This window comes from Oncorhynchus mykiss, chromosome 1 (assembly GCF_057628025.1).
Source record: "Oncorhynchus mykiss isolate SJ-2025 chromosome 1, ASM5762802v1, whole genome shotgun sequence".
Classification (NCBI taxonomy): Eukaryota; Metazoa; Chordata; class Actinopteri; order Salmoniformes; family Salmonidae; genus Oncorhynchus; species Oncorhynchus mykiss.
Genome location: NC_143022.1, coordinates 14,709,321 through 14,728,239, shown reverse-complemented (window position 1 = coordinate 14,728,239; position 18,919 = coordinate 14,709,321). Strand labels below are relative to the sequence as shown.

The window sequence follows — 18,919 nt, the reverse complement described above, 5'->3', positions numbered from 1 at the left end:
GTTCACATAGTGGGTGGTACAGTACAATGATATACAGGTAATATGTTATGGTTTTTCTCTTATACAGTAATTATCTTCGTCCGTTTTCCACTGGCTTTCAATCCCTGTCAGTCACAGTGACTGACAGCCCATAGTCCCGCCCCTCATGGGGGTTCTGTTTCTCATCCCCGGTGACCCCTAACCTTTGGCCTCTACCTCAGCAGGGTCAGTCAGCAGAAACTGCACCAGCATCGGATGGTCGCGACCCTTCCCCCCGTACCACACAGCCTGTAGTGTGGGCGACGACGTTCCCATTCCAGAGGTGAAAGAGAGTTTAGAGATAAGGTTCAGGGGTAGGGTTGCAAAGGGAGGGTATATTACTGGAAACTTACCAGTAAACAACCAACATTTTGGTAACTTTCAAGGAATATATGAATTTATCGATGACATCTAGTGGCCTTTTTGGGTATTTATTACAAAATTATTACAAGTGTCTGTAATTATCTCTGGCCCTCTGTGTGGCCCCATCACATGTAAAATATATATAACATCAAATAAGATCATTTAAAAATGTATTTAAAATACCATGATAAAGCTGTAAACATTATCCTAAATATAAACCATCAATGTAGTGAACACCATTGGTTTTCAGGGTTTCATAGTCAAATAATGGTATGGTGTTTAACATGTCAATGTTGTAAATGTTTTGGGGCCAAACTGGTGGCAGTTGTGAAAAAAACCTATAGTTGGAAATCTCATTCAAGTCATGGGACTGATATTATCATCATGAGCAAAAGCAATTGGTTTTCTACCCAAAGTTGCAAAGACAATTTTATAAAACACAAGAGACCAGAAACATTTATAAAAGGGTGTGGTGGCAGTAGCAGGAACAGCGACATCTAGTGGGCAACACTTGGTACTGTCACACTCATTTATGGTAAAGATTGCAAGTGACTTCAATGGCTAATTTCTCTGAACAGGGGGGATAAAAGTCACCATGTTCAAAGGGAGTGCATTACAAAGGTTGAATTATCAATACTCTAAGCAACAGCTCCATAATACTTTCAATCAATCAAATGTATTTAAAAAGCCCTTCTTACATCAACAGATGTCACAAAGTGCTTATAGGTAAACCTAGCCTAAAACCACAAAGAGCAAGCAATGCAGATATACAGTAGACGCACGGTGGCTAGGAAAAAAAACTAGAAAGCAGGAACCTCGCTGTGCCTGTGGAGATTAAAAGAGTACGTGGCCATTAAGACTAGACTGTTCCTCAAGATGTTCAAACGTTCCTAGATGACCAGCAGTGTCAAATAATAATCACAGTGGTTATAGAGGGTGTAACAGGTCAGCACCTCAGGAGTAAATGTCAATTGGCTTTTCATAGCCAATCATTCAGAGGTCGAGACAGCAGATGTGGCAGAGAGAGATGGAGGGTTAAAACATCAGTTCCGGGATAAAGTAGCAGGTCCGGTGAACAGGTCCGGTGAACAGGTCCGGTTCCATAGCAGCAGGCAGAACAGCAGAAAGGTCGACTGGGGAAGGGGACAGTCAGGAGTCGTCAGGCCAGGTTGTCCTGAGGCATGGTCCTTGGGCCTAGGTCCTCTGCGAGCGAAGAGAGAGATGGAAGAATTAGAGGAAGAATGCTTAAGATCACACAGGAAACCAGATAAGGCAGGAAAATTTCACCAGATAAGACAGACTAACTCTTTGGGGGTGGTGTAACGTCAGTGACTTGACTTCTGTCAAGACTTGATGCACCCCTCCTAGGGACGGCATGGGAGAGCACTAGCAAGCCAGTGACTCAGCCCCCCTGCTCTTAAATATAAGTCAAACTAAATGCATGCTTTTCAACCGATCACTGCCTGCACCTGCACTACTCTGGATAGTGTTTCAGGAATTATTATCTTATCTGTTTCTAACTACAGAAACGATTTCAGAATAATCTGAGTGGGTGTCATGGTTTGCTGAAATGACATGGAATGACCCCAGAGCCTCAGAGCTGATTTAGGATCAGGTCCCCCTGTTCATATAATTGTACTTATTATGATCTAAAATAGAGAACTGATCCTAAATGAGCACCCGTACTCTGAGAGGCTTCATGAGTACAGGTCCTGGTGTCAAGTGGGAGTGCCGATATAAGATCTGTTTGTTTTTAGATCATAATGAACAAAAGTATATGGACATGGTGAAGCTGATCTTAGATCAGTTCCACTACTCTGAGCCTGAATATGGGTTCTGATCTCTATGTGAAACCTATGCAGGACTCCTACTTTGCCACTGTCAAGCTGATCTACACCATTGGTTACGGCACCTCCCTGGTCTTCCTCTTCATCGCCGTGGTGATCCTATTGCTCTTCAGGTAGGAGGAGGTCAAAGGTCACAACAGGAGATTGTTTTGAGGTCGTTGTTGGGTGAAGAAAAATAATGGCTAGAATTTGCATACTCTACTGTAATACAGTAGAGGGGGGTGGCATACTAAAGCCGAGTGGTATAATTTATGATCTCAGTAACAAACACCTGCTAACGCCAGCACGCACTCTCTCTCTCTCTCTCTCTCTCTGTCAATTCAATTTCAATGTAAGGGCTTTATTGGCATGGGAAACATATGTTAACAGTGCCAAAGCAAGTGAAGTAGATAAACAAAAGTGAAACAAACAATTAACAGTAAAAATGACACTTCCAAAAGAATAAAGACATTCAAATGTCATATTATGTCTACAGTGTTGTAATGATGTGCAAATAGTTCAAGTACAAAAGGGAAAATAAATCAACATAAATATGGGTTGTTTTTACAATGGTGTTTGTTCTTCACTGGTTGTCCTTTTCTCGTGGCAACAGGTCAGGTATTCTGCCACTGTGTACTCTCTGTTTAGGGCCAGATAGAATTCTAGTTTACTCTGTTTTTTGTTATTTCTTTCCAATGTGTCAAGTTATAGTTTTTTTGTTTTCTCATGATTTGGTTGGGTCTAATTGTGCTGCTGTCCTGGGGCTCTGTGGGGTGTGTTTGTGAACAGAGCCCCAGGACCATCTTGCTTAAGGGACTCTTCTCAACATATTATTGTTTCTAAACCTGAGGCTCCCCTATTGTTGTACTATTCTCCTTGACCTAATTTTAATGTCTTTCAATTGTTGGTCGAGAAGTGTGGTCCTTCGTCCTGACAGTGTTTTGTGTGTGTGTGTGTGTGTGTGTGTGTGTGTGTGTGTGTCCTCTGTCCTGACGGTGTTGTGGGTGTGTGTTCTTTGTCCTGACGGTGTTGTGTGTGTGGTCCGTTGTCCTGACAGGGTTGTCCTGACAGGGTTGTGTGTGTGTGTGTGTGTGTGTGTGTGTGTGTGTGTGTGTGTGTGTGTGTGTGTGTGTGTGTGTGTGTGTGTGTGTGTGTGTGTGTGTGTGTGTGTGTGTGTGTGTGTGTGTGTGTGTGTGTGTGTGGTCCTTTTGTATTTGTATTTATTATGGATTAGCTGTTGCCCATTAGCAGTTGCCAAGGCAGCAGCTACTCTACCAGCAAAATTAAGGCAGTTATACATTTTAAAAACATTACAGTACATGCTCCGAGTGGCGCAGCGGTCTAAGGCACTGCATCTCAGTGCAAGAGGGATCACTACAGTCCCTGGTTCGGATCCAGGCTGTATCACATCCGGCTGTGATTGTGAATCCCATAGGGCGGCGCACAATTGGCCCAGCGTCGTCCGGGTTTGGCTGGGGTAGGCCATCATTGTAAATAAGAATTTGAACTTAACTGACTTGCCAAGTTAAATAAAGGTTAAATATGAAATCATAACAGATTTCACAACATAAATGTGTGCCCTCAGGCCTCTACTCTACTACCACATATTTATAACACAAAATCCATGTGTGTATAGTGTGTATGTTATCATGTGTTTGTATGCATGTTTCTATGTTTGTGTTGCTTCACAGTCCCCGCTGTTCCATAAGGTGTATATTTATCTGTTTTTTAAATCTCATTTTACTGCTGGCATGAGTTACTTGATTGGAATAGAGTTCCATGTAGTCATGGCTCTGTAGTACTGTGGGCCTCCCATAGTCTTCTGGACTTGGGGACTGTGAAGAGACGTCTTGTGGGGTATGCATGGGTATCCGAGCTGTGTGCCAGTAGTTCAAACAGACAACTCAGTGCATTCAACATGTCAATACCTCTCACAAATACAAGTAGTGATGAAGTCAATCTCTCCTCCACTTTGAGCCATGAGAGATTGACAACAGACTATGATCTATAATGTCAAAAGCCGCACTGAAGTCTAACAAAACAGCCCCCACAATCTTTTTATAATAAATTTCTCTCAGCCAATCATCAGTCATTTGTGTACATGCTGTTCTTGTTGAATGTCCTTCCCTATAAGTGTGCTGGAAGTCTGTTGTCAATTTCTTTACAGTAAAATAGCATTTTATCTGGTCAAACTCAATGTTTACTAAGGGTTGGTAACAGGCTGATTGGTCGGCTATTTGAGCCAGTAAAGGGGGCTTTACTATTCTTAGGTAGATGAATTACTTTTGCTTCCCTCCAGGACTGAGGGCACACACTTTCTAGTAGGCTTAAGTTGAAGATTGTCCTGATGGTGTTGTGTGTGGTCCTTTGCCCTGACTGTGTTTTGTGTGGGTGTGGTCCTTTGCCCTGATGGTGTTTTGTGTGTGCGGTCCTTGGCCCTGATGGTGTTTTGTGTGTGCGGTCCTTGGCCCTGATGGTGTTTTGTGTGTGTGGTCCTTTGCCCTGACTGTGTTTTGTGTGGGTGTGGTCCTTTGCCCTGATGGTGTTTTGTGTGTGTGGTCCTTTGCCCTGACTGTGTTTTGTGTGGGTGTGGTCCTTTGCCCTGATGGTGTTTTGTGTGTGCGGTCCTTGGCCCTGATGGTGTTTTGTGTGTGCGGTCCTTGGCCCTGATGGTGTTTTGTGTGTGCGGTCCTTGGCCCTGATGGTGTTTTGTGTGTGCGGTCCTTGGCCCTGATGGTGTTTTGTGTGTGCGGTCCTTGGCCCTGATGGTGTTTTGTGTGTGCGGTCCTGGCCCTGATGGTGTTTTGTGTGTGCGGTCCTGGCCCTGATGGTGTTTTGTGTGTGCGGTCCTTGGCCCTGATGGTGTTTTGTGTGTGCCCTGTGGTCCTTGGTCCTGACCATGCTTTGTGTTTGCCCTCTGGTCCTTGGTCCTGACACTGCTTTGTGTTTAACCTGCGGTCCTTGGTCCTGACCGTGTTCTGTGGATCTTCCCAGGAGGCTTCACTGTGCCAGGAACTATATTCACATCCAGCTGTTTGTCACCTTCATGCTAAAGGCGGTGGCTGTGTTCATCAAGGACGCCACACTATTCGCCAGCGACGACACCAACCACTGCACCCTCTCCACCGTAAGTCAACCACTGCACCCTGTAAACCATAAATCAACCAATGCACCCTGTCCACCGTAAATCAACCACTGCACCTTCCACTTCCCACTACTGTTACCTCTCTTTCTCAGTCTTCCTTCCCATGCCCTCTCTCTCTCTGATTGTCTCTCTCAATTACCTCTTCCCTGTTTTTCCCCTCTCTCCAGGCAGCCTGTAAGGCATCAGTGGCCTTCTGTCACTACTGTGTTATGACTAACTTCTTCTGGCTCCTGGTTGAGGCCCTCTACCTCAACTCACTGCTCCTCTCCTCCTTCCACCACTACCGTCGCTGCCTCTTGGGCTTTGGCCTGCTGGGCTGGGGTAAGCACTTTCCACCTCGCCCCTGTCTGTCTGTAGTAATTCCTTTAGTTCATTTAAGACCCATTTGTTTATGTGGCTTGGGTTCGTGGTGTGTCACTATTCAAATCCTGTTTGATATTCATTCCACTATGCACTTTTAGAATGAATTCAAATGAACTCAAACTGTGCAAAACAAAACATCACTTGCTTACTATTTTTAAATGGCACAAATAACTCTCTACATAGATGGTTCCATAATGAAAGTTTACTCCTAAGTTAAACTTATTGGCCTGTGGCAATTCTCACTGGTATTTTGGATTGGATTAAGAGTTGAATAATATATTTTTCCCCCCTATGCTGTCTAGTGTTGCATGCTTATTACAGTTATTAATCATCTGAGATACAGATTTTTTCTTCAATGAGGTGCCTCCTTGATATGCATATGAATCAACAGATTGATAATTAATAGTTCTGTCACCATTTCTCCCGCAATCGGACCATGATGCACATTCTGCTGAGATGTGAACAGCAGGTGTTTCCCACTCAGTTAATGAAATGCTTAAATACATTACTTTTACCATTTCAATGCTTGGTCCTTAGACATTCAGGTGTATTTAACTGAAGCAGAACGGGGAGTAGGTTACCGAGAAGTTCTAGAAAAACCTGTCCAGCTACTGCAAGTAGTACTTAGTTCTATGTTCTCCATAATTACTCAGTAAGTGCTACATCTCAGCATATAATTGTTACATTCCACCGACTAGTCCAAAATGTACATCTTATTTTCTATAATTACTATATGTCACTCATGTTCAGCCAAACAGCACATTCCTTCTTCCATCTTCACAAACTTTTACATTTGCCTCCACTCATTACATTAACGTTATGATTTTACATGAACATGTTTCCTTTTCAAGTTGATTCTTGGCCTTACTTTTTTAGGTGTACCCATCATCTTCACAGTCATATGGATTGGGTCCAGGGTGTATTTTGAGGATACTGAGTGAGTATTACTCTGTCATTCTCTCACAGTACTGTATAGTGCATTTGGACCCCTTCACATTTTTACATTACAACCTTATTCTAAAATTTATATAAATGATTTATTTTCCTCAAACACAATAAATACCCCATAATGACAAAGCAAAAACAGGTTGTAACGGGTGTCGTCTTCTGAAGAGGAGGAATCGGAGTGCAAAACACTAAACAGAAAACAACTACCCACAAAAACCATGCGGGAAAAAGCTACCTAAGTATGGTTCCCAATCAGAGACAACGATAGACAGCTGTCCCTGATTGAGAACCATACCCGGCCAAAACAAAGAAATACAAAACATAGAAAAAAGAACATAGAATGCCCACCCAAATCACACCCTGACCAAACCAAAATAGAGACATAAAAAGCTCTCTAAGGTCAGGGCGTGACACAGGTTACAAAAAAATTACAAAAAAACTTTATCTAAACTCAGCAAAAAAATGAACGTCCCTTTTTCAGGACCCAGTCTTTCAAAGATAATACGTAAAGATCCAAATAACTTCACAGATCTTCATTGTAAAGGGTTTAAACACGGTTTCCCATGCTTGTTGTAATGGGTTTAAACACTGTTTCCCATGCTTATTGTAATGGGTTTAAACACTGTTTCCCATGCTTGTTGTAATGGGTTTAAACACTGTTTCCCATGCTTATTGTAATGGGTTTAAACACTGTTTCCCATGCTTGTTGTAATGGGTTTATATACTGTTTCCCATGCTTGTTGTAATGGGTTTAAACACTGTTTCCCATGCTTATTGTAAAGGGTTTAAACACTGTTTCCCATGCTTATTGTAATGGGTTTAAACACTGTTTCCCATGCTTGTTGTAATGGGTTTATACACTGTTTCCCATGCTTGTTGTAATGGGTTTAAACACTGTTTCCCATGCTTGTTGTAATGGGTTTAAACACTGTTTCCCATGCTTATTGTAATGGGTTTAAACACTGTTTCCCATGCTTATTGTAATGGGTTTAAACACTGTTTCCCATGCTTGTTGTAATGGGTTTATACACTGTTTCCCATGCTTATTGTAAAGGGTTTAAACACTGTTTCCCATGCTTGTTGTAAAGGGTTTAAACACTGTTTCCAATGCTTGTTGTAATGAGTTTAAACACTGTTTCCCATGCTTATTGTAATGGGTTTAAACACTGTTTCCCATGCTTATTGTAATGGGTTTAAACACTGTTTCCCATGCTTGTTGTAATGGGTTTATACACTGTTTCCCATGCTTATTGTAATGGGTTTAAACACTGTTTCCCATGCTTGTTGTAATGGGTTTATATACTGTTTCCCATGCTTGTTGTAATGGGTTTAAACACTGTTTCCCATGCTTATTGTAATGGGTTTAAACACTGTTTCCCATGCTTGTTGTAATGGGTTTATACACTGTTTCCCATGCTTATTGTAATGGGTTTAAACACTGTTTCCCATGCTTGTTGTAATGGGTTTATATACTGTTTCCCATGCTTATTGTAAAGGGTTTATACACTGTTTCCCATGCTTATTGTAATGGGTTTAAACACTGTTTCCCATGCTTGTTGTAATGGGTTTATACACTGTTTCCCATGCTTGTTGTAATGGGTTTAAACACTGTTTCCCATGCTTATTGTAATGGGTTTAAACACTGTTTCCCATGCTTATTGTAATGGGTTTAAACACTGTTTCCCATGCTTGTTGTAATGGGTTTATACACTGTTTCCCGTGCTTATTGTAAAGGGTTTAAACACTGTTTCCCATGCTTGTTGTAAAGGGTTTAAACACTGTTTTCCATGCTTGTTGTAATGAGTTTAAACACTGTTTCCCATGCTTATTGTAATGGGTTTAAACACTGTTTCCCATGCTTGTTGTAATGGGTTTAAACACTGTTTCCCATGCTTGTTGTAATGGGTTTAAACACTGTTTCCCATGCTTATTGTAATGGGTTTAAACACTGTTTCCCATGCTTGTTGTAATGGGTTTAAACACTGTTTCCCATGTTTGTTGTAATGGGTTTATACACTGTTTCCCATGCTTATTGTAAAGGGTTTAAACACTGTTTCCCATGCTTGTTGTAAAGGGTTTAAACACTGTTTCCCATGCTTGTCCAATGAACCATAAACAATGTATGAACATGCACCTGTGGAACGGTCGTTAAGACACTAACAGCTTACAGACGGTAGGCAATTAAGGTCACAGTTATGAAAACTTAGGACACTAAAGAGGCCTTTCTACTGACACTGAAAAACACCAAGATACCTGCTCATCTGCAAGAACATACCTAAGACATGCTGCAAGGAGACATGAGGACTGCAGATGCGGCCAAAGCAATAAAGTGCAATGTCCGTACTGTGGGATGCCTAAGACAGGGCTATATGGAAACAGGGCGGACAGCTGATCATCCTAGCAGTGACAGACCACGTGTAAACACCTACACAGGATTGGAACATCCGAACATCACACCTGCGGGACAGGTAGAAGATGGCAACAACTGCCTGAGTTACACCAGGAACGCACAATCCCTGAATCAGTGCTCAGACTGTCTGCAATAGGTTGAGAGAGGCTGGACTGAGGGCTTGTAGGCCTGTTGTAAGACAGGTCCTCACCAGACATCACTGGCAAAAACGTCACCTAAGGACACAAACCCACCATCGCTGGACGAGACAGGACTGGCAAAAAGTGCTCTTCACTGACGAGTTGCGGTTTTGTCTCAACAGGGGTGATAGTCAGATTTGCGTTTATCGTTGAAGAAATATGCGTTACAAGGCCTGTAATCTGGAGTGGGATCGATTTGGAGGTGGAGGGTCCGTCATGGTCTGGGGCGGGGTGTCACAGCATCATCGGACTGAGCTTATTGTCATGGCAGGCAATCTCAATGCTGTGCTTTACAGCGAAGACATCCTCCTCCCTCATGTGGTACCCTTCCTGCAGGCTCATCCTGACATGACCCTCCAGCATGACAATGCAATACTGCTCGTTCAGCGAGTGATTTCCTGCAAGACAGGAATGTCAGTGTTCTGCTATGGCCAGCGAGGAGCCCGGATCTCAATCCCGTTGAGCAATGGGACCTGGGACCTGTTGAATCGGAGGGAGAGGGCAAGGGTGATTATACAAATATTTACACATGTTAAGTTTGCTGAAAATAAACGCAGTTGACAGTGAGAGGACGTTTCTTTTTTTGCTGAGGTTACATACTATAGGTATTCAGACCCTTTGCTATGATAATTTAAATTGAGCTCAGGTGCATCCTGTTTCCATTAATCATCCTTGCAATGTTTTTACAACTTAATTGGAGTCCACCTCCAATTAAGAGCTCAGAGACAGGATTGTGTTGGTACCGCTACCAGATCTGGGTAGGGGTACCCAAAAACATAGTGGCCTTCATCATTCTTAAATGGAAGAAGTTTGGAACCACAAAGACTCTTCCTAGAGCTGGCGGCCCGGGTAAACTGAGTAATCGGGGGAGAAGGGCCTTGGCGTGACCAAGAACCCGATCGTCACTCTGACAGAGCTTCAGAGTTCCTCTGTGGAGATGGGAGAACCTTGCAGAAGTACAACCATCTCATCAGCACTCCACCAATCAGGCTTTTATGGTAGAGTTGCCAGACAGGAGCCACTCCACAGTAAAAGACACATGACAGCCCACTTGGGGCAAAGGTTCACCTTCCAACAGGACAACAACCCTAAGCACACAGCCAAGACAATGCAGGACTGGCTTCGGGACAAGTCTCTGAATGTCCATGAGTGTCTCAGCCAGAGGCCAGACTTGAACCTGATCTCTGGAGAAACCTGTAAATAGCTGTGCAGCAACGCTCCCTATCTAACCTGACAGAGCTGGAGAGGATCTGCAGAGAGGAATGGTAGAATGTCTTCAGATACAGGTGTGCCAAGCTTTTAGCGTCAGACCCAAATAGACTCCAGGCTGTAATCTCTGCCAAATCTCATGCTTCAACAATGTACGGAGTAAAGGGTCTGAATACTTATGTAAATGTGAAGTTTATTTTTAATACATTTGCAGAAATGTCTACATCTGTTTTTGCTTGGTCATTATGGGGTATTGTATTGTGTGTAGATTTATGAGGGTGAAAAATATATTTAACACCTTTTAGAATAAGGCTGTAATGTAACAAAATGTGGAAAAAGTCAAGGGACCTGAATACTTTCTGAATGCACTGTATACCTGATAACCCTAATCGGATCCTGTCCTCAATTGAAGCCATTTTCTTTCCTCTGGAAAATGTGCTACTCGCTATTCTCAGTAGGGTTGTACCGTCAGTGTTTACATGGAACTATAATATTCACAGAGAAAGACTCCCACCAGAGAGTTCTGTCTGACCGATTGTTCGCATCTCCTCCTATAGATGCTGGGACATCAATGAGGACTCCCCCTATTGGTGGATCGTAAAAGGGCCAATTGTTGTTTCTATCGGGGTAAGTAGACCTTACAGGGGTGCAGTCATACACAATGTGTCATATTTTAAAGGGAGATACTTACTAATTATAGGCCATTTATATCATGGCATTGTTCAATACTCGTTTCTGACTAGCTTGAAGGGCATTCTAGAGTACACATTATTTAAAGTGGAACTTAAAGCATTAAGTACTTTGCAGATATTAAACAAACAAACAATCATAATATCAGTCAAAAATATATAATTCCCAGTTTTTGCCTCAAAACCAACTTTAAGAGGTTATAAAAATAGGTTATATTTCACAAATTCCATGACGTACAGTAAGACATTGTTGGCAGAATAGATGGATGCAGTTCAATGCATAATTAATATAATTCACCAATACATTTCTTTGTAGTCCCAAAAATATTGCTATCAAGTTGTAAATCACAGCTGGCCTGGTATATTGTTTGCTGCCTCCATTCAGGATGCACTGGTTCAGTTTCAATGACTCAATATTTTGAACAGAAACGGACAACTGTAACTAAGGCTGGGAACGACAATACAATCAAACTAGCAAGAGCAATGATCACAAGTCAGTCATAACGTGGCTAATAGGCTAGTGCACACGCAAGGCCTACGGGCTGAATAGGACACGCAAGGCCTACGGGCCGAATAGGACACACGAGGCCTGCGGGCCGAATAGGACACACGAGGCCTGCGGGCCGAATAGGACAAACGAGGCCTGCTGCGGGCCGAATAGGACACACGAGGCCTGCGGGCCGAATAGGACACACAAAGCCTGCGGGCCGAATAGGACAAACGAGGCCTACGGGCCGAATAGGACAAACGAGGCCTGCGGGCCGAATAGGACACACGAGGCCTGCGGGCCGAATAGGACACACGAGGCCTGCGAGCCGAATAGGACACACGAGGCCTGCGGGCCGAATAGGACACACGAGGCCTGCGGGCCGAATAGGACACACGAGGCCTGCGGGCCAAATAGGACACACGAGGCCTGCGGGCCAAATAGGACACACGAGGCCTGCGGGCCAAATAGGACACACAAGGCCTGCGGGCCAAATAGGACAGTATAAATGAGTCAACAGTTGAGTCATCTAGTAATTACAGCCTGATGTGCTTGCATCAGTGTATTCAAATTCAATTGTGCTGCTTTCGTGTGTCCCATTTACAGTACACAGTGGAGGGAAAGTGTACAGACACATGCCACAGTCCTAGCTAGGATACTAAAATGTTGTAGTCTGGCTTTGGTCTTTTGTTAAAGCTTGAGAATGAATAACTAAAAAACTAAACCTGCAACAAAACACCATGAATAGGCCTATGACAGCAACATTTGAGCAGTAGCCTAGGCTAGCTATTCAACTACAGTACATTGAGTGCACCATATAGCAATGTTGCATTCACCCGCACAAGTTCAGTGTTGCCAACTAATTTTCAGGGTAAGTTGCTAGAGGCAAGTTGATTTGTTGCTATAAGTTGTTAAATTACGTTGTGATGTCATTGCGTGATAACGTAAAACTGCATCATTATGTAGAATACATAATAACGTTACTCAAATTGACTGGCCATCTCTGCAAAAAATAGGATTTGACATTTGTTCAGGTACAGACTCCCACTCTTTTCTGTACTTCTGGCTGTACAATTTTGATTGAGACATGTTGATTGATGTAAGTTCTGTTCAAGATCAAACATTAGTGATCAACTATAATCATTGGGTTTGGCTCATTGAACCCATACTACTGCTGCTGAGTCAGCCAACAATGATTTGCAATTTGCTGAAATTGCTGCTGGCCTGCTGCTGCCTGTGCACGAGCTGAGCGCCTGCTGCTGACATCACTCACAACATACTTTTTCAGCCAGGCACATGTGTTGTGACTGACTGTGTGACAGAGAAAATCGCTTTTGTGCCATTTAGAGGGAAAATGCATTTTAGCGTTTGAGTCACTTTTCAAAAGTTACTAAAAGTTACAAATACATTTTTTTAAAGTAGCTAAATTTGTTGCTAGGTGCTGTTTGAAGAAAAACGAGTTGCCAGCGTAGTCTGAAAAGTTGCTAAATCTAGCAACAAAATTGCTAAGTTGGCATCACTGCCAGTGATACTGTACATGCAGTGCATTGAAAAAATATTACATGTTTAAAATGTTACAACAACCTATAGCTACGTTTTTGTTATTTGGAGTTAAATACTTTCGGATTAGGGTTGCAGCATATTATGCACATCTGCAAGCATCAAATCAAATTTTTTTTGTCACATGCTCCAGATACAACAGGTAGAACTTACAGTGAAATAGCAGCAAATGTTGGACACATATTATATCTCTTTTGTTTTAATGTTACAATGCTATATACAGCATTCTATGTACATAAGTTGACATTATAAAGGGTGAATTTGTTGTGTTTTATCTATATGGCCCGTGAGCTGATTGAGTTTGACACCCCTGTGCTAGCGTATCTATTTATCTAGCTAGCTATTTATTTAGCAAGCTAAATGCATTTGCTAATTAGCTAGCTATGCTAAACTTGAACGACTGTTATCCACAGTTAGCATGTCTCTTAGTTGTCAATCAAATATATTTGTCATTGACAAAATGGACGGGCAGGCAGGTAAGTTCCCATTCAGTTGTCAAAACGTGGGTTGGGGCAAGCTGCAGAAGGGCGAGCAGGCTACTCTTCCACATCGTTTATCAGTGCAATTTTGACGCCCAACTAGCTGAAAAAGTTTGACAGGGTTTATCTAATGTTACCTCGTTAGATTTGAGCTAATCTCGCTCTGGCAAGCGTTGGTTGATTTTGTTGTTGATGTGCATAAGCAACCGATACAGTAGGCCTATATTTGCATATAAGCCTACTGTAGCTCTGATTGGCTATAGTGCACCGGTCAGTGTAGACATATGTTTTTTTAGGTTTCATTTACAGTACTGCAGTATTTTTTATTTTTTTCACCTTTATTTAACCAGGTAGGCCAGTTGAGAACAAGTTCTCATTTATAACTGCGACCAGGCCAAGATAAACACAAAGCAGTGCGACAAAAAACAACGACACAGAGTTACACATGGGATAAACAAACGTACAATCACACAATAGGAAGATATGTATACAGTGTGTGCAAATGACGTAAGGAGGTAAGGCAATAAATAGGCCAATAGTGGCAAAGTAATTACAATTTAGCAATTTACACTGGAGTGATATATGTGCAGATGAGGATGTGCAAGTAGAAATACTGGTGTGCAAAAGAGCAGAAAAACAAATATGGGGATGAGGTAGGTAGTTGGTTGGATGGGCTAATTACAGATGGGCTGTGTACAGCTGCAGCGATCGGTTAGCTGCTCTGACAGCTGACGCTTAAAGTTAGTGAGGGAGATAAGTCTCCAACTTCAGTGATTTTTGCAATTCGTTCCAGTCATTGGCAGCAGAGAACTGGAAGGAAATTAATTAATTGTCCAAACTTGGCCGCTTTCCCACTCTATATTGCTATAGAATTTTCACAAAGGCCTTACTATACGTCATTCTCAAACATTCTATGGATTTATGAAAATTACAATTTAAGTGCTCGTTTGCCAGAAATTGTTTTTTAAAAAGTGTCATTCTTCCTGGGGGTGTAAATAAACCAATTTGAATAAGATTTCATGTTGCTAAAACACTGTCAGTTCCACTTTAAACAATAAGGCACATGAGGCAGTGCTATATCTTGAATACTGGAAGGTATTCTGTACTGTGATACAGAACTGGCCATCCATTCTAAACAAAATGGTGGCTACACAGGCTGGATAACGTTCTTGTCACTTGCTAGCTAATTAGCAAACTTCAGCTAACTCATTCACGTCAAACATTGAACCAGTTGTTTTTCCTCATATAACTAGGCAAGTTAGTTAAGAACATTCTTATTTACAATGATGGCCTACCCCAGCTAAGCCCTGTCCTAAACCGGATGATGCTGGGCCAATTGTGCGCTGCCCTATGGGACTCCCGATTACTTGCGGTTGTGATACAGCCTCGGGATCAAACCTGGGTCTGTAGTGCCTTGGACCGCTGCGCCACTCGGGCCCCCCCAATGACACTACACAAGCTGCATTTCCGTTTGTTTGATCATTTTATCTATTGCCATTTTCTTGGACATGTCCCATGATAATGACTACAGAGATCAAAATTCAACAGTGAAATGTTTCCAGACAGGCAGACAGCAAGGTTCATATTAACCTCTGCTTTACCAAACTAAATACTAGACTGGAAGCAAGGGGGGATAATGTGAGTTGATATAAATACACAAGATGATTCAGACAGCTACATGAACATGATATTATGTAATAATTTGGTAATCATTTTCAGATGGAACTGTTAGCAGGCATAGGTGTGTGTGACGGCCAATACAGCACGGCTTGGAACGCTGCTCATCCAATCAGTATTCCCTTTATAAACTGGGTGGTTCGAGCCCTGAATGCTGATTGCCGTTGTGCCCAAGAACAACCCTTAGCCGTGGTATATTGGCCATATACCACACCTCCTCGGGTCTTACTGCTTAAATAACTTATGGTACAGTATGTCAGCATGGTAGAATTCAATGATATAGTTCATTCTTACATGTTCTATGTTTGAGCTGCTTTTGAAAGCAAAAGTCAAATTGAAAACAGTACAGGCATTGTTGAATTAGATTTTCATAATAGCAAGCTAGGACTGATGGTAAAGTTAGCTAAACTGGCAAGTCTGTTTGGTTACCAAGGCAACTTCAGCGGCGGTTGAAGACATTTCTTGCTGCAAATGTGTTAAATTATAGCCATGGTACAAAAAGGATAATCAACCTGTGTCTTTATGCTTTCTCTGAAAACTCTGCAACTCTTTGGAAGGTTAGTTCCACCAAAGATTGTTATAACTAAACCAATAGCCCACAGCCTGTCGTTTCCAATGGGAACACGAGTCATAGTGGGCAGAACAAGCAAGAAGGTGGGCAGAGGCCAAAGGGTAAAGTCTTAGTCCACTCTGTTCATATGATTCTAGTTTGGGTAAAGTCTTCCACTCTGTTCCTATGATTCTAGTTTGGGTAAAGACTTCCACTCTGTTCCTATGATTCTAGTTTGGGTAAAGACTTCCACTCTGTTCATATGATTCTAGTTTGGGTAAAGTCTTCCACTCTGTTCCTATGATTCTAGTTTGGGTAAAGACTTCCACTCTGTTCCTATGATTCTAGTTTGGGTAAAGACTTCCACTCTGTTCATATGATTCTAGTTTGGGTAAAGTCTTCCACACTGTTCCTATGATTCTAGTTTGGGTAAAGACATCCACTCTGTTCCTATGATTCTAGTTTGGGTAAAGTCTTCCACTCTGTTCATATGATTCTAGTTTGGGTAAAGTCTTCCACTCTGTTCATATGATTCTAGTTTGGGTAAAGTCTTCCACTCTGTTCATATGATTCTAGTTTGGGTAAAGTCTTCCACTCTGTTCATATGATTCTAGTTTGGGTAAAGTCTTCCACTCTGTTCATATGATTCTAGTTTGGGTAAAGTCTTCCACTCTGTTCATATGATTCTAGTTTGGGTAAAGTCTTCCACTCTGTTCATATGATTCTTGTTTGGGTAAAGTCTTCCACTCTGTTCATATGATTCTAGTTTGGGTAAAGTCTTCCACTCTGTTCATATGATTCTAGTTTGGGGAACAGAAAACTGTATTGAGATCAAATGTTTCATTGATGAGAAAATGTGCAGAATGTCGGCCAAAATCCATCTCACGCCATCTTCTCCCACTGCCGGCCAATGGGCTTCCTCTCGCTACCATATTTGGGAGTGAGTGGAAACGCCAAGCAGATGCTTCACGTTCATACATCCAGTGAAATATCCGTCTCATTGTTCTGTGGTTCCACTCAGCGCGTCGTGGAACACCTTCCATGTCATTCATTATTTTCCATAGAATGCATAGCCTTATCCCTTACTTATGTGACAGGGAACTTGTCATTTATTCTGATATTTCACCATTGATCTCTGTCAATTCTAGGCAGGGAAAATTGTCCTGAATCCATACCAAGTACAGATTGGTGTTCCTGTTGCCATGGCAATGCAAGTTGCAACTCAGAAAAGGAGGAATATTGTTTAGTTTACTTTATTGAATCCCCTTGGGAAGATTGTCTCCATGTTTTTCTATAGTTGTACTCATGTTGTGTTACTGTAAAGCACTCAGACACTGTGGATAAAAAAAAGGGCTTTATAAAATGATTGATACAATTTGTATTAAATCAACAGGTCAATTTCATCCTCTTTCTGAACATCATCAAAATCCTGATACAGAAACTGAACCCTCGTCTGATCCAGTTCAACAACTCCGACCACTACAGGTGAGGTTTTCTTTTCTTCCATTGGATGATACAAGAATGGATCGATATGGGGGAGATGATTTGATTGGGCAGTTCCAATGGGAAGTTACTGCCCGGAAAAGACAGGGGGAGACAATTATAGGATACAATCTAGATTATATCTACTTTTCCATCTATTATGACGTCTGTCTGCAACAGATAAATGGGAGATCTGAGTGAAGTCAACTTTCCTAGTCTCCATTTTGAGGAGAGAGACAGAGTCACCATAATGACTGACTGACATAGTATTCTGAGTACCTTATGCAATGCAGAAGTAGGTAATGAAGGTTGTTGCTCAGGCACATTCTGGGGTCACTGAAGTTCAGTCCATTTAGCCTACAAAGGGAAGCACAGCTGCGAGCTGCCCAGTGACACGAGCCTGCCAGACGAGCTAATAATATGCTCGCTTCAAGGCAAGTATGCAAGCATGCATGAGAGCATCAGCAGTTCCGGACGACTGTGTGATCACGCTCTCCATAGCCGATGTGAGTAAGACATTTAAACAGGTCAACATTCACGAGGCCACAAGGCCAGACGGATTACCAGGACGTGTACTGCGAGCATGCGCTGACCAACTAGCAAGTGTCTTCACTGACATTTTCAACCTCTCCCTGTCCGAGTCTGTAATACCAACATGTTTCAAGCAGACCACCATAGTGTTCTTGGGTACAGGGACAAAGGCAACCTGCCTAAATGACTACCGATCCATATGCACTCAACCCCAGGTGATAAGGGTAGGTAATGACACATCCACCACGCTGATCCTCAACACAGGGGCCCCCGAGGGGTGCGTGCTCAGTCCCTTCCTGTACTCCCTGTTCACTCATGACTGCACGGCCAGGCACGGCTCCAACACTATCATCAAGTTTACCGATGACACATCAGTAGCAGGCCTGATCACCAACAACGATGAGACAGCCTATAGAGAGGAGGTCAGAGACCTGGTCGTGTGGTGCAAGGACAACAACCTCTCCCTCAATGTGATCAAGACAAAGGAAATTATTGTGGACTACAGGAAAAGGAGGTCCGAGCACGCCCCCATTCTCATCGACGGGGCTGTAGTGGAGCAGGTTGAGAACTTCAAGTTCCATGGTGTCCACATCACCAACAAACTAACATGGTCCAAGCACACCAAGACAGTCGTGAAGAGGGCACGACAAAACCTATTCCCCCTCAGGAGACTGAAAAGATTTGGCATGGGTCCTCAGATCCTCAAAAGGTTCTACAGCTGCACCATCGAGAGCATCCTAACTGGTTGCATCACTGCTTGGTATGACAACTGCTCAGCCTCCGACCACAGGGCACTAAACAGGGTAGTGTGTACGGCCCAGTACATCACTGGGGCCAAGCTTCCCGCCATCCAGCACCTCTATACCAGGCGGTGTCAGAGGAAGGCCCTAAAAAGACACCAGCCACCCTAGTCATAGACTGCTCTCTGTTACCGCACGGCAAGTGGTACCAGAGCGCCAAGTCTAGGTCCAAAAGGCTTAACAGCTACTATCCCAAAGTGTTA

At 42.7% G+C, this 18,919-nt stretch overlaps 1 protein-coding gene across 1 annotated transcript in view; it reads left to right on the top strand.

Moving 5' to 3' along the window:
- The window catches only part of LOC110539125 (growth hormone-releasing hormone receptor-like), a 46,239-nt gene that overhangs the window by 16,669 nt on the left and 10,651 nt on the right, over nucleotides 1-18,919 (top strand). Inside the window, exons 4-10 of the mRNA XM_021626148.3 lie at nucleotides 204-301; nucleotides 2,244-2,341; nucleotides 5,202-5,334; nucleotides 5,520-5,673; nucleotides 6,592-6,652; nucleotides 11,019-11,088; nucleotides 17,297-17,388. Coding sequence (XP_021481823.2) covers nucleotides 204-301; nucleotides 2,244-2,341; nucleotides 5,202-5,334; nucleotides 5,520-5,673; nucleotides 6,592-6,652; nucleotides 11,019-11,088; nucleotides 17,297-17,388 — 706 coding nt within the window. The remainder of the gene's footprint in view (nucleotides 1-203; nucleotides 302-2,243; nucleotides 2,342-5,201; nucleotides 5,335-5,519; nucleotides 5,674-6,591; nucleotides 6,653-11,018; nucleotides 11,089-17,296; nucleotides 17,389-18,919) is intronic.